At 37.0% G+C, this 16,763-nt stretch overlaps 1 protein-coding gene and 2 long non-coding RNA genes across 11 annotated transcripts in view; 2 read left to right on the plus strand and 1 right to left on the minus strand.

Annotated features, from left to right (window-relative positions):
* LOC143371624 (aminopeptidase A) overlaps window positions 1-15,175 on the minus strand; it is a 28,280-nt gene extending 13,105 nt beyond the window's left edge. The window contains exons 1-2 of one of the 8 annotated variants that reach the window (XM_076817010.1): window positions 15,157-15,175; window positions 11,273-11,522 (exon numbers count right to left, since the gene is read on the minus strand). In XM_076817010.1, the coding sequence (XP_076673125.1) occupies window positions 11,273-11,483 (211 nt within the window). In that variant the 5' untranslated portion in view covers window positions 11,484-11,522; window positions 15,157-15,175. The other 7 variants (XM_076817008.1, XM_076817009.1, XM_076817012.1 and 4 more) reach the window with 7 other exon arrangements.
* Window positions 1-16,763, plus strand: part of LOC143371707 (uncharacterized) — a 78,348-nt gene that overhangs the window by 51,178 nt on the left and 10,407 nt on the right. The gene's annotated exons all lie outside the window — the stretch shown is intronic.
* On the plus strand, window positions 2,458-8,927 carry LOC143371704 (uncharacterized). 2 transcript variants are annotated; one of them, XR_013086106.1, is made up of 5 exons: window positions 2,458-3,207; window positions 4,927-5,427; window positions 5,534-6,089; window positions 6,762-6,874; window positions 8,607-8,927. It is a non-coding gene; the product is annotated as an uncharacterized LOC143371704 (long non-coding RNA). The 2 variants fall into 2 exon arrangements; XR_013086105.1 differs by having other exon boundaries at window positions 4,927-6,089.

Here is a 16,763-nt window from a genome sequence, read left to right on the forward strand (position 1 = left end):
ACACTTTAAGCATTGATATATAAATGCTTCGTTAGTGTTAGTAAGATGCGCTTCTGACAGTGTCATTAAAAGATCCTATTACACCAGTAATTAAAAAAATAGGTCGTTTTTGTGAATTCATTTTGGTGAAAGTATAAGCTGTATAGGGAATACAATCCCGGCCATTATGTACTATCCCGGGATTGCGGGATTTTTTTAAAGTCTATCTCGGGATTCCGGGACCAATCCCGGGATTGGGTAATAGAAAATTTCAGTAATTAAAATGATTTACTATATGCTAAAATTCCAAATCTTTATTTAAAGTAAACAAACTTACATTCTATCAGTAGTCCGAAACATAAGCTAAAATCATTTTTCATAATAAAACAGTAGAACAATGATGAATAATAACGTCTCAATAAGTAGATAATATCAGTAGACCATTATGAAGATTTCTGGAAATGCGAACGATGAAACAGCAAAGCACCTAAAGTACGTACGTATCTACAATGTTGACAAGTTGCGATTTGCAATTCGCGCGATTTCGAAATAGCGGAAAGTGAGAATATCATTGTAAAAATAAATATGGTGCAGTTAGTTGTATGCGACTTAACATTATTATTTAAATAAATCATTATTATTATTATTGTCCTTATTATTATGGAATGACTATGTTTATTTATTCTGTTTATTTTTATATTTTTTCAGGTGTTCATGAAGTAATTCACATTTTTAAAAAATCCCAAAATTCTCGGGATTAGTTGTATCAAATCCCGGGATTTTTAGAATCCAAAAGTAGCCAGCATCGCGGGATCCCGTATCCCAGGATTGTATTCCCTAAAGCCGTACTATCGTTAAACTTTACCCATATTTACGTTCACTGTTTAACAAAATTTTAGTACTTTTTGCAGGCAAAAAACCGAAATGTAATGATGTCTATGTAATAAATCAGGACGTATGTTGTCTTATTCCAAGTAATATAACTTTGTCAATTTTACGAATTCTACATATCTCATACATTCGGAGCACACAAAAAATAACAATTCGATTTTTTTAAACCACTAAAGTTGGAAGACCCGCCAAGTCGTTTAGTTCTAATGGGGAGAGATCACGATTTAGATTCTAAAGTCGATCCAACGAGTCAAGTCACCAGCTGTAAACAAATTATGCATCACTAAATTATGTATCAATTATTATTCACAGGACCATCTTTGTATCAGTTTCTAAAACATGTCACGCCATATTGTTGTCTACATTTCTGTTCCCTTTTTGTATTTCTAATCTGTATTCATATTCGTTGTGTTGTTTTGGTGCTATATTTGTTGTGTTATTTCTGTGTTTTATGTTTATAATACATTTATAAATATTTGTATTAACATGTCTTCTATAAATTCTGTATTTCAGGGTGAAAAATAATGCACCAAATGATCTTATCTGACTGCAAAGAGAAAAGAAATTATTTTAAATATTTATGAGGCAGAACTAAGAAATAATACTGAAATACTTATGATGGATGTAATAAAAGCGACTGCTTGCATTGCGGGAGTTTCTACAAGGTAGGGATTCACCCCTAACACTACTTGGAAGAAGGCAGATACCCAAGAGTGATTAAATTCTAAAGTTGTTTCCAGTGGCGAATTTAACAGGGTGGCTGATGAGCACTTGCCGCCTAGGCCCCTGCACAGAAGGCCCCTGCAGGGCCCCATGACCAAAAACAAATTATGATTAGGTATAGGTATCTAAACACTACATTTTTTCGTACTACTACACTTGGCCTATTTTTAGTAAACTACCCCTTCATTTTCCCGAAAATTGGGCCCTAGTGATCCTCTAAGGAGTGATTAGTATAACCGCAGCCATCTTGGAGCAAAACCGGAAATAAACATATCTATCTCTATCTATCAGTATTTCTCTCTCTCTTCCTGTCAGTATTTCTGTCTCTTACTATCAGTATTTCCGTCTCTTTCTATCAGTATTTCCGTCTCTTTTTATCAGTATTTCTGTCTCTTTCTATCAATATTTCTGTCTCTTTCTATCAGTATTTCTGTCTCTTTCTTTTTCACAGTGTCAATCAGCTTTATCAGTTTAATCAGCGATGATACACATTGTTCCGATCATACCCTAGAGGATCACTATTGGGCCCCTGCCCAGAGGGCCCCCTAGGGCCTACATCTTCAAAAAAAATTATGACTTTAATGAAACACTATATTTTTTTCTGTTCTACTACATTTAGCTCGTTTTTAGTAAACAACCTCTTCATTTTCCCTCAAAAATGGGCCCCATAGAACGTTTGCTACCTGGGCCTTTTTTCTTAAATCCGCCACTGGCTGCTTCGTTCTGAAATGATAAGGTGAAGATCCAACTACAGCATATTGTGCAGCAATACAAAGCAACGCATCAGTGTACCTACGCAGTAGGCGAGATGGCAAAATTGAAAAATATAACAGTTATTAAATCCTATCTGAGATGATATGTATTCAAATTTGCTGATATAAAAAATTTATTTTACGAATCACTGGCTAGAATTACTGCAGAAAACTGGAAACATTGTGCGTGACATGTCATTACAAAGGCTGAAACCAACTTTTGGCAATTGCATCACATTAATGAACCTTTAATCATAAATGTAAATAATAACGATAGCAGTTTGGAATCAAGTACAGAATCAAATTTTGAATTAAAAAATATTAATTGTATAGAACTTGCTTTGTTTATTACGGGCAAATTCCAATTACGCACAAATCGCACGCAACGCCCGTGGTTCTCGTTTCAAAATTTATGAAAATTTCGTGAAATATGGAAGAGAAATCTGTGAAGAAGGTATTATCGGAAAATACGGGTTTTTAAATATAAATTACCACTCGAAAACACGAACATATCATTTATGATATTCATTTTATTACAAAAACGGAAAATTCCTACCGTGATGGGCGATTTGGGTGTAAGTGGAATTCGCCCTACGTTATTCGGGTAAACTTTTCCTCTGAGAAAACTTTTTTTCACCGAAAATTTATATGGATCGAAAGCACGTATCAAATAACATGCAAAAATAACAATTTTGAGTTTAGGAATCTATTCAGTAAAAAGTTATTAAATAAAAGGGACTGTGAAATTTTGACGTATATTCTAACCCCTAATGTGACCAACTATTATGCTTCAATTTGAATGGATACTTTTTTTTAACCAATACTGAACAAAAAAGGCCACGGGCCTGGCACGGCGGCATTGGTGAGTATAATCACAGACCCTCAGATACTAAAAACGCACCCTCTTCCTACTTTTCCCGAAGAAAAAATTATTTTAGGTTATGCCCAAACTCACATCGGTTCGCTACCATGCTTTATGCGCCCGCAAGCGGGCGCGCGCCCCCCGCGCTAATCTAGCCCCAACCAATACTAATACCCTGGACAAATTAGAAAGTGAAATGTGTTGTTTCGGAATAAGTCAACGGAAATACTGTACAGAGGGAAGGATAGTATTTAAATATATAACATAAAAAGACAATTTTGTTCGAAATGTAAAAAAAGTATTTTTTACAAAACACTTTTATTAGTTTTAAGAACATATAGCTTTTTGGTAATTATTAAGAAGTTTTCCATCCTCACTGATTTCAATGATTTTTGGATATGTTATCGAGATCAAGATTCTGAACAACTTTTTCCTATACATGTTACCGCCGCACGACCTTCGTTTTCGAGATATTTGCGAAAAACTTCTGTTGATTTATTCCGACGCAACGCATTCCACTTTCCAACTTGTCCCGGGTATTAGTATTGGTTGGGGCTAGATTATTGCGGGTGGGGAGGGGGCGTAAAGCGTGATAGCGAACTGATGTGAGTTTAGAGATTTGAACCAGAAACTTACGGATGCCCGTCAACACTCCGACTCATATCGGTTCGCTATCATGCTTTATATACGTGCCCGCGAGCGGGCGCGCCCCCCCCCCCCGCACTGATCTAGCCCCAACCAATACTAATACCCAGGACAAGTTGGGAAGTGGAATGCGATGCGTCTGAATAAGTCAAAAGAAGTTTTTCACGAATATCTCGGAAACGAAGTTCGAGCGGCGGTAACATGTGTAGGAAAAAGTTGTTCAGAATCGTGTCCCCGACAACATATCCAAAAATCATTGAAATCGGTGAGGATGGAAAACTTCTAAATAATTTTTATTGCATCAATCAAAAATCCCATTTTGTTTAAGGGTAAATGTTTAGATTAGGGGAGGATTCTCCGATTTCAATGATTTTCATATATGTTGTCAAGGTCATCATTCTAAACAACATTTCCCTCTAAACTTTTCGGCGCTCAGCTTTGGTTTACGAGATATTCACAAAAAACGTTACTTAACACTAAAACTGCCGACAGTATTAGTATTGGTTAAGACTAGGTAAGTGCGGGGGGCGCGTAAAGCAAGGAGTCAATTCACTTTCCCGTCACCCACAGTTAACACTAGAATTACCGAATTTAACAAATACTCACATCGGTTCGCTACCATGCTTTACGCGCCCGCAAGCGGGCGCCTCCTGCCCTGATCTAGCCCAAACCAATACTAATACCGTCGGTTATGAAAAACTGATTTCAATATATTATGCCGAAAGTTTTATATTAATATCTCTGAAACTAAGGCGAACCGCCAAAAAGTTTAGAGGGAAATGTTGATAACATATGTCAAGGTTATTGAAATCGGTGAGGAGGTAGCTTTCCGACAGTTTTACCATTTTTGGGGTTAAAATATTTATTCACGTATTTTATAAATATTTATCATATAATCAACAATTAGAGACATTAATTTACAAATAATACTAATACTGTTGGCTGTGAAACAGTAGTCTGTATAGGCAGATTGAAATGTTGTTCAGAATGATGACCTTGACAACATATATGAAGGTCATTGAAATTGGAGAATCCTCCCCTAATCTAAACATTTACCTGTTTAAATTATTGTAGGAACAAAATCGACGCCACAAATAGTCACACAATTGCTCTCCAAACTCTTCATCATGGTAACGTGCTCTGCCTTTGAACCAATCTTTTGCTGGACGCCAAATTGATTCAATATTTTGAGTATGCGTCCCATCAGGTGCCTTAAACTAGATACTATGGTTAACAGTTTTTTGTATGTATCCTTCTTCTGCTAAACTACTATAACTCCTAAAACTATCCGTATGTATTTCTGAACCTATATGAACATGTTCCTTAATAGAAATAAGCATTGGTGCTTCTCGGTTTGGTACAACCATCATTCGACTATCACATGTATGGGTATCAATTAAACCTAATACCCAATGCCCATCAATCAATCCTCCCCCGACTGTACTTCCTCTGACCAAACTTGGTTTCATCAATCTAACAGGAGAGGGAAAAAAGGAGTAACGAAAAAGAAGAGAAAAAGAATAGAAGGAAAAGGGAACACAAAAATATTAAAGTATGTAAAAATAAATAATGAAGGTAAGCAAAAGTTGAAATACAAATATTAAATTATGTAAAAATAAATAATGAAGGTAAGCAAAAGTTGAAACACAAATATTAAATTATATAAAAATAAATAATGAAGGTAAGCAAAAGTTGAAATACAAATATTAAATTACTTCAACAACAATAGCCAAACCACATTCAGTTTTTCCTCCTAATGTAGGTTTCCCTACTTGTATATCCTGAAAATGATCTATGATCAGCTCTCTGCAGTAACGAAACCATGCATTAATAGTAGCAGATGATAACATGCTGCATTCTTCTATACTTTCACCACACATATTGCACACTTCATGCATTGTATCTTCATAAGACATATCTCTTGTAAAGCAATACATCATCCTCAAAAAAATAAAGGTATATAAATAATATACACAAATACATTAATTATCAACATAATCAATGCACAATATACTTTATCGCTTAGTCATAAGGTAATTGAACATCTTCAAAGAAAGAATCTACAGTTCCAGCAAACTGACAACATTTGGTTTTCCCTCTTACACAAATAAAACGTCCAGCAACCTGCTGACCTGTTTCAAATAACTTCATCGGTTTGCGATGAACACCGCAATTCTTACTAATTCTCAGCAGCCCTTGCTCGCGCAACCATACTAGAGCACTTTCTTCAGACTGTGGTAAAGAACACAAGTTCCCCGTTACCATTTTAAATATATGTAATTACTTTATTTCTTTTTTAGCCTAAGTATTTTATGCTGTCGAAATTTCTCAATGTAACCGTTTCGAAAATCAAAGAAACTAGAAAATATGTCAAAATTTTGTCGAAAGACATAGGAAATATGTCAAAATTTTGCAACTTTTTCGGCTCATAACTTTTCCACGAATAGATTCCTAAACTCAAAATTGTTATTTTTGGATATTATTTTATACGTGCTTTCGATCCATATAAATTTTCGGTGATAAAAAAAGGTTTCCCAGAGGCAGAGCCGTTCCTGGCGGGGGTGCAGAAGGTGCCCCCACACCTGGGCGGCCAAACCTAGGGGCGGCCGCGGGCCATTTATTATATGTCAAATTTTGATTAATAAGAATAATAATCGAAACTCTTTTGCATGATAACTGTTTAAAATTATGTACGTATAGATGTAAAAGTAAGCACTGCATATTAAATTCTTAATTAAAGAATATTGAATTAATAAGGGCGGTAATATTGTTTTTGCACCTGAGCGGCCAAAACCCAGGAACGGCCCTGCCCAGAGGTAAAGTTCACACGGTTATTCATATTTGCAACACAGTATCTGAGGAATACGTCCATGTTCTGCCTGAACGCCGCCACGTGCCTTTGTTTACAGCTGGTGAATCGACTCGTTGAACCCTTGAACGGACTATAGTCTCTGCTCCAGCGGTTTTCAATCGGTGTCCCAAGGGCGCCGCGGCACACTAGTGTGCCACGAGAGGTCCATAGGTGTGTCCAAGTTTTTTTAATGCAAGTTAATGTTGTGCGGTAGAAATGATGAGAAATAATCATCGTCTACCAACGGCGAAAAAACTTCCTGCGAGTGCGATAACTTTCCTGGTCACTTGTGAGAAATTTTAGTAATGAAAAAAGGTTGAAAATCGCTGCTCTAGGCAAACAGTGTTGCCAGATTGGGCGATTTATCACATTTTGAGCGACTTTTGTAACAAAATTGCGACGGCCATTTTGAACAAATTCTGGTACTATTTAGAACAAACTCAGTGCAATTTAATATTTTAATACACGCGATACACGCTTATGTGGGCTTGGTGAAGAATGTTCATTATGTTGATAAATTGTATGTTATAATATTTTAGGTTAATAGTCGAATTTGCGAATGGTGTATTTATGTTCTTCCCGCCAAATATTTTTTTCAGTATAATACGTTTAACCCTATAACTACGGCTGTCGTCAATGGACGACAGTACGAAACTTTCGTGAGATACGGCCGTCGTCAATAAGCGATTTGATGAATTATGCCGGGAACGGGGGTCGCTAGACTTTTATTTATTTTATCGAGATTGTGACAACTTTTCTTTTTTTTGTTTTGCGTTTAGACAGACACATTTGTGAATATATACCAGTAGCTAAAGGGTTAAAAATTACTTTAGTATTTCAGTGAATTAAATATCCAATTTACCTATAAAGTATACATATTTTTAAGTAGGTATATCATTGACTCTGATTCTTAGGCCGGTATTCATAGTCGCTAAGTACTTATTCTTAAGCAAATGCTTAAGCATGCGGCATCCTCTACTAACCTAGTAGCTAGTAAAGGATGTCGAATGCTTAAGCATTTGCTTAAGAAGGTTAAGGTTTATTTTTTCTTTAGTATGTTTACAAAAATGTATACCCCACACCAAGAGAGGCATTTTAAGACATATCTTATACAGCCCAACGGACTTTAGTCGGAATTTGCTTAAGAATAAGTAGCGACTATGAATACCGGCCTTAGTATATTCTCGGATAATGGAAGTACAGAATAAGTAATTCTTACAAAAGCATAAAATTCTTTCTTCTTTTAATGATTTACTATCTCTTTCGTTTTAAAAATTATTAAATACATTATCTGCATTAGATATGTGTACGTATTAAATGTATTATACTGACAAAAGTACTTAGTTTTAAAGTTCCCACATTAAAAACACCTTCAACATTTTCTCACTGGGATTGTCAGCACTGTTGCAACTTTGGGCGACTTTAGACAACTCAGTTTGCGAGACTCTTGTTAAAAACCTGGCAACACTGCACGCGAACGCTTTTCGAATGGCATGAGTATATATATATGTATACTACTTGGACTGAAAGTGTAGTAAGTGATGAGTATAAAGGATTTTTAGAATATCAGTCGTTAATGCTAACAATTTTCACAAGAAGTGGTTACAGAAGTTAAACGTTTAAGTTATTTGATCGACTTCTCCCTAAGTCGAGTAGTACTCAGATGACAAAACAGTGTCAAATTCTGCAAAAAGTATTTGTTAAACGATTTTATTCAGCTTCGATGCTCTGTTTGTTTGTATGTTTGTATGTATGGTTCAAATTTAACAACTCAAATTTAAGGCACTTCCAACTATCCAATTGTCTTGAAACTTTTTTGTCTTGTAGTTTACTAAAAGGGGATAAATGTACAGAAAAGTATAGAAAAAAATATGGTTTGGATAAAATCATAATTTTTTTTAAGGATGGGGCCCTGGTGGGCCTTCCGAGAAGGGGCCCAGGTGGCAAGTGCTCATCGGCTGTCCTGTTAAATTCGCCACTGCTGGTACATAAGATGTGCAATAGCGAAATATACTAAAAATTGAGCTAATATAATAGCCCAACCATTGATGCTACTGAGAGTTGCGTAATACAACGAAATGCATATTAGTCGAGGAGAAGAAGACACCGAAAAAGGTGCGCAAAAGATTGAAATTCTGCAAACTATCAAATAGTAAACAAAACTCTCAAGTAGCACAAGGGAAGAATTCTCCAGAAGTCTCATGGCAAATTGTTGGGGGATGAGGTCTCCCACTTTTCAATTTGTCGTTTGACAATCCTAGAGAAGGGGTGGATAGAGACCTTATAATAACAGGCCCACCACCAGTGGAAGTTTAATAATATCTACTAGTTTAGTCGTATCTCTGGAATAAGTGAACCAATATAGCCAGTGTAAGACAGAAATACACAATAAGTGACAATAAAACCAGTTAATGGGACACAAGTGAGTGAAATAACACCCCTGTCCAATGCCCAGACCTGATACTGGGTAAGTTGGGCAGCTCTCTTTTGTATTCAATTAAAACTCGCTAAAAAAGAATGGTTTATGGAAAATCACGTGTCTTGTCAGTCAGTAGCGTCACTTACGAGCAGACAGCTACCCACTGTGTCTCCAAGTACCACTGAGCGCAAACCATAGACAGGGCCGGCGGAACCCATTATGCAAGTAATGCGCCACATAAGGGCGCCAGCCGAAGGGGGCGCTAAAAACTATATAGCAGACTTAATAATAAAGGAATCCAACTCCCATGTAAACAAAATGTAAATGTAATTCTATTTTTATTGTACCTCGTAAAGGCAAAACATAATAAATAGAAGAAAGGTGCAAAAATTTAGGGGCGCCAAAAATTTTCTTGCATAACGGCGCCAACCATCCTCGCTCCGACCCTGACCGTAGACATATATAGACGGAGCGTAAGCTGGGGGGGGGGGTGTAAGATTCGCGGTAAGGGGAGTGATACAGGCAAATCGGGTAACGCAGTGGATATGCATGCTAAATGCTTCCGAAGCTAACCAGACATGCCTGTATCTGACTTCTGCCTTTTCCCCTCCAAGCCTACCGTTCCCCTCGCCAATAGTCCCAGCTTCTGCTCCGTCTATACATGTCTATGGCGCAAACCGGGACCTACGCGGTCACTAATCTATTAAGCATTTTGTGAAAGGTTACCGATAGATGCCTAAAACTTTATTTGTTTTTCCGAACTAAAAAAAATTATAGCACTCGTGTTAATAATTTTGAACGTAGTTAACTATGGAAGATTTTACAGAATATTTATTGAAAATCTGAAGTAAATTGCTTAAATATTTCTCGAGATACCGAGCTCATCGTTTTAAAAATGAGGTTTTGAGAAAAACTTGATTATAGATTTCGTTGAAAATACATCGGAAATAAGACACGTTCTATTTTACCCTATTACGTAATTTCTGGTTAATAACACTTTAACAAACTATGTATACAGTAGTAAAGAAAAAGAAACTGGGCAGAGAAAGTAACAGAACTTGAAATTCTGCCAGGGCTACTGGTTATAGAGTATAGATCTGCGGTGGGTGTCTTACTATGTATGATAAGGTACCAGCAGTTGACCATGTATTAGTAGTTGACAATTTTTCAGAAAAACGTGAAAAATAAGGTTTTTAGAAGTGGCGAACTGTGGGTATTAGGAGCCGCAGCGCGCTGTTGAAAATAGATAGTTGCACTTCTAAAAACCTTATTTTTCACGTTTTTCTGAAAAGTTGTTAACAATTGATACATGGGCAACTACTGGTACCTTTACCCTAATTGGCTTAAAACTCCTTAGCTTAATTAGATAAGTAACTTTGAACATACTACTTTAGAAAATGCTAAAGGCTAAAATGAAAGAGTGACCCAAAAAATAGCCTCTTTTTGGTCCCACGATTTTGGAACTGAATTTTATGCAAAACGATACCTTATGAGACATCAATCACACGAAAATTTCAAATTGAGTATTATCGCCAATTTACATCCCGCAATAATCAACCGAAGTGTTAAAACGCAATGCTCTAAATAATAGCACGAGAAATAATTTTTATATCTAATTAAACAAAATGAAAGACTGTATGTTAAGTCTTTTAGAGAGTTAATGGAGCCTACATATATTAACTTAAATTTCGCGTCGCTTATACTGTTCTACAAGATACAAAAAATGCCACATAACGTTCCTTGGTTCTCTGTGCAACGTAATTCTCAAAATATAAAATTTCCCGAATTTTCCAAAAAATCTGATTTCCGTCGCGTTAAGTTCTCACTTAGAGCGATATTTAGGTAATGAGTATATGTGTGCCCACAATTTTATGATTCTCATAAGAAATTATGAGAAAAACTCCAGTAACCTATAATAACGACCAACAACGTACCGTAAGTAATGGAGTGTAAAAAAGTATAAAATATATGAAATTAATTTAAGATCTATGTGATACAATACACTGAAACTCGCGGTCAATTGAGAAATAAATTGTGAACAAGAAAAATCCATATAATCGACAAAAGTTCAAATTTCCCTCCAGTTGCTGTTTGTGGTCACGAGGGGCGCTGCTATCACGCAAGCTAACACTCATGAAGAAGTGACTTACAGTATTGATAGCTGCTGGCGGCTTCGACTTTTTGATCAATAAGAACCAACAACGTAGCTAGACATGTACAGGCCAGACTGAGAATGAAGCAAACGCTGCAAGTGAAGCAAAGAAGACCAGTTCCTCTCTGCAGCTGCGTTCCAGACGCTGAAAACGCAACACCACGACATCCAGTGCCACCCGAACTTCGTCTCGCCACCTTTGACTCCATTCAGCGCGCATGTGCCACTTACGAAAAATCAAATTCCACCTGAAACACCCGTTTTTTTAAATATGATTATTTTTCTCACAGAATCGCGAAAACGCTTCGGAAAAATATTTTTCATATGTCCGCCGAGCCTTTCAGTTTCTTCCCACGCGAAGAAAACTAACGACATTTAAGGCGGTAAATTTAAATTATAACGAGAGAAAATGTCGCTACTCGGAGGAAGAGTGGAATTAGATGTTGAGCACTCTTAAATCGTTAACACTATATTTTCAATTATTTTACCATTGGTGTCTCTGCAGATCTTGTGTTAATTAAACGATATATTTAAACATGAAAATTGTGGCAAAGGAATGAGAGAATTGTGAGTTAGTAACATATGTCGTAGGAATACATTTAAAAGTTGATTGTCCATTCAGTTAGAGGTACTACTATTGGTTTCTTACATAGGGTGAGTCAACTACTGTTATTACCTCCAAAATATCCATTTCTTTTAATGATACGAGAAAATATCTGACAAAAGAATTATGTTATTTGAAGGGACACATCATGAGTGACAAATAATTTTTTACAAGACTATACTTTTCGAAGAAATATCTAGAACTTACGCACCGCGAAAAATATGACCTTCAATAAAATCATCTACTAAGTAGTAGTATCGCCCCTCTCTTCCTCAAACCCCAAACGACAGGTAATTTCTCCCATGAATATTTTTTCGTTTCTAAGAATGAAATGCGGGTTTTTGGAATAATAACGCCTGTTGACTCACCTTGCAGTTTTACATCGCAGAAGGTAATAATTATTTGTTTAAAACTTTATTTCATGATCTGATTCAGCTCCTTTATTAATTACGTTTTGTTTTGTATTTCAAGTCTGTACGCGTTTCAATTGGGAAGCGGACACCAATTTTTACTGGTATGTTTCACAGTGTGCCAACAAACTATGAGGAAGTAAATATTCAAATAGAAACAGTAAAGTTCTAAAATGGACGCCATTCACCTTCTGGTGCGCTGGGAAAAACTGGGTAGAAAGCACCATGTGCCTGTGGAAATGCACTTCAACACCGTATATACACACACCACTGACACAATGAACTGTCAACACTGAATGAGTTCACTACAGTTATTGAATTATCTGTTTGCCTCTTCCTCACAAGATGTCGTCTGGCCTGCGTTGACCCGTGAAATTGAATAATAGTCGCGGACAAGCGGTGGGATCAAACGCATCGCCGTCTTCCAGATAAATGCACGCAACAAAACGTTGATATCGATTTCCCGTCAATCGAAGTCTCATTATCCAACATCTGATGTGCAGTTCCTTTATCAATACAACGATGATCGACAGCCGCTACCAGTCACAACTATCTAGTCTGTTTATCACTGACTGATGAGATAATCTTCTTCTTTCTCAGTGAAAGATTTCCCTGGAAAAAAACCAAGATCGACGTCATTCGACGATTCGATCGATTGACGCACACAAGAGAGAGAGTGAGTTCGATGTGCTCCGCTAGAACTGAACTAGCTGAAAGTTAGGTACTATGCGATCGACTACGACTGCCTGTTGGGTCTGATTGGCAGCCAATATCAATCGTTTTGGTAGCAATGGCTGCGAGTTGCCTACCGTTTATAGCAGCCTATATCGCCTCCGTTTTATTGCGTCCTTCGAATCGGAGTTTCACTGCCGGTTCAAGGATGTCAATTAGAATTCAATCGTGCCGCGATTTGTTGTCATTGATTCCAGTTCTTCGTTTTGACTTTCACCACGCTAATACAATCTTATTATTATTTTTGTTCAATATTGTAGGCATCTAATATGTTTAGACTTAATGTTAAATTTGGTGTTGTTGAACAGATTATTTGTTAATAATATTTTGTTGCAATTCGAGTCAGTCCACGCCAAATCGATCATTTTTTGCGATCGATGTCTGGAATTTTGATGCAATGCGGGTGATTCCACGCCAAATCGATCATTTCTGCAATCGATGTCTGGAATTTTGATGAAAGTAAAGTATGATGTAGTGCGCGTGAAATGGGGAGGGGGTGGGGGTGGGGAGTAAGTCGTCATTTTACTGGTTTCGAAGTTATTTAGAATTTATTTGGAATTTTTGCCCATTTTCGCGAAAGTGAAAGGCCGGGGCCCCTGCCCCCCCCCCCAACAAAAAGAAAAAAAAGGAAAAAGGAACGGAGTTGTATAAAGCGCCTGAAAGACGGAGCGAGACAAAGTATCAACGCGTCGCGCGTCGTCTGTCTCGCCACCCCCTCCCTCAAAATAAAATCCTGAGTGCGCCACTGCCGGAACTATACATTGCACGACAGTGGTTATTCTTTCATTTTAATCAGGAAGGATTAGCCTTAGTGAGAAAATTCATTTTCTCTCTGAAAAGTAATTTTTGAAGCGTGAAAATTATAAAAAAAATCTTGATCAAGATCACGTTTCTAAAAATGCACGTCCATACTGCGCGGAGTCGTCTCTATAACATAAGACTTGTTTATTTTTAACATAAGTTTGATTGTTTGAGATATCTCGTACAATTATTTAGAAAAAAATCCTAAAAATTTTATCATTTTTAGGCGCCAAATCCGCAAATCCGCGTCAGGTCAGTGGAAGTCATGATAAGTCGAGTACACGAGCTTACTTCGTTTACATGTGATGTTCGAGATGTCGAACATCGACATCGTTGCAGTGCTGTAACCGAGCAACTGCTCATTCATCTACTCTTGTATTGACGTCAGAATTTATTGAGGCACATGCTGCGATATATCGCTGGCGCCAAATAATGTGCTACCAGCACGACGGATGTTCAGCACATTATTCACTGATTACCCGAAACAGATATAAAAGATTCCCAAGCCGCAGAATTAGATGCGGAGGGTCTGCAACTCCCCCTTGATTTCTTCTTATGGGGAACGTTGAAGAATGCAGTGTACACTGAGGGTATTTGATTCTCGGACACCAACCCACTCATAGAGCCGGCCCCTCCTCGTGGCGCAACTTAAGGTTGAAGGTATGTGAAGGTGTGGAATCAAATGCACTCTATGTACATGGTTCCACCAACTATGGACACCTCGAGATATGAGACAGCGAATTATCGCAGCATGTGTCTCAATAAATTCTGACGTCATTACAAGACAATTGAATCAGCAGTTGCTCGGCTACAACATTGCATCGATGTCGATGTTTGATATTTCGGATATCGCATCTAAAAGTAAGTTCATGTAATCGACTTTTCATGACCTTGACTAATCTTCTGCTATAGATTCATATTCGTCTTAAGAGCTGCTAGTAACAAATAAATATAGCATGTTGTAAAAAATGTAGGGTTAACTTTTATACCGCATAAGCACCTCCATCTGCGAATAAAACCGTTATGGCCATACGATGCCCCCTTTCATACTATACTTTTATTTGAAATTTTATTCTTATTTCCATGATTCCGAAAATATACAACGGGGAAATTTTTATTGGTCCACCCTATATACTCGATGGAAAACAAAAATTTTGTAAGAATTTGTCAATCTAAATTATGCATTTTGAAAGTAATGACAAAATCTAGCAATTGAATGATATGAAAAATGATTCGATTCCACTGTTATGATTTTTCTTAAAAAATTGAGAAACTTTCTCATGACGTTATCTTGGGAAATAATAAAATGTATGTACAGTTAAATTGTTTAATTACCTTTAATTTCGTTTGTGTTGGTTGCGCGAAAGAACTCTGTTTTCTAACAAAACCAATGAGCCACGATAAAGGTGAGTTGGTTCTTTTTCGTTCAATTATCGGACGGGAACTGCGAAAAATACGTTCGACGCAACGCGACCACTTCTCTTACTAATTGGATGCAACATGGACATATCCCGGGTGCAAATTCTCGGTTAATTGGACTAAATTAATTCGGCATTCATTAACGCGTAACAAAATTAGGGAAACCGGCGGCCTTACCTATACTTTCATAAATTATTATTATGATTATGGATTCACTAAAATATACGATGCAAGAAACTTTTTAACAAATTTACTTTGAAACTCCGGTATCCCACTAGAGGACGCGAAAGGCATGCGCAAAACGTCACTGATGTGTGCGTCTAAATAAATTGTATAATAACCAGCTCATAACTAACAAAAGAAAATTTGTTTCATTCCTATAAAATGTTCAGAAATTACGAACACGTGAACATGAAATGCTGATATAGTACTTATAAGAAGTTTTAAGTACTTTCATTGCGCTCGTGTTCAAAACCAAGTGTAGATCAAAAATATTTTGTATAATTGAGGTTATTTAATATAACATTCTTATACCTACTACGAAAATTACTAAAACTGTTTTCAAACCAAGCTGCGTCCGAATTATAATCGATTTGCTTTGCCTGCAAAAATGTTTACATCTTTTTAAGATTGTAAATTAGTTGTAAATGGACTATGAGCATGCAGTCTTTTTATATACTACTGTGCTATTTTTTCTTATAGGTATATGTTTAGTATATATTAACAAAAAATTCTCCAATAAATGGATAAAATAAAGGATAATTATCTAGAATAGGGGACTCACCGATTTCAATGACCTTGAAATATGTTGTCAAGATCATTGTTGTAAGTAACTTATTCCTATACCTACAGAGAGGTGGGAGAAAATTTACGGGGTGATTTTAGGTACCAGAATAATACAAAAATCAAGAATAACGATATTGCGGTTGAGGCTTCGTTTGTTAGTTAGGTATGAGCGTTTAAGGGTGCCGCCTCATTTTTGTTGTGGTCCGTATCGGTCACAGCGTCCCTAGTAAACAGACGGAAGCTAATAAAACTACTGCGGTGGGTAGAAAGAACTCCTACCGAGGTGACATCTCCCAGTACTCTGTGAAAACGATTTTTTTCTGAAAGCGTTACGGCTGTTGCCACAGAGTTCCCTCTTTCTATCGAGAACTTTTGAAGGAATACGGCACGACAGCTACATCTAGTGTCAGAGCCTCGCTGAACGCAAAAGGGGATAGCCATAATGGGTAATTATTTAGAATTGGGCCTCCCTCATCGATTTTGGTGACCTTGGAATATGTTATCGGGGGTACGATTCTGAAGAACTTTTTTCTATACATGTTGCCGCCGCTCGGCTTTAGTTTTCGAGATATTCACAAAAAACTGTGATCTGTAGGAGGTTTCAGTATTTGATTAGATAGTTTAGCGACCAACGTTTGGGAGATTTAGGATAAAAGTATGTGTAAGATAACCCTCATAGCCAAATCTAGGGAGCAGAATTTGACGTCAGAACTGCAGCAGTCTGTGTCCGCATTTAG

The sequence above is a fragment of the Andrena cerasifolii genome, chromosome 7, assembly GCF_050908995.1.
Source record: "Andrena cerasifolii isolate SP2316 chromosome 7, iyAndCera1_principal, whole genome shotgun sequence".
Lineage (NCBI taxonomy): Eukaryota > Metazoa > Arthropoda > Insecta > Hymenoptera > Andrenidae > Andrena > Andrena cerasifolii.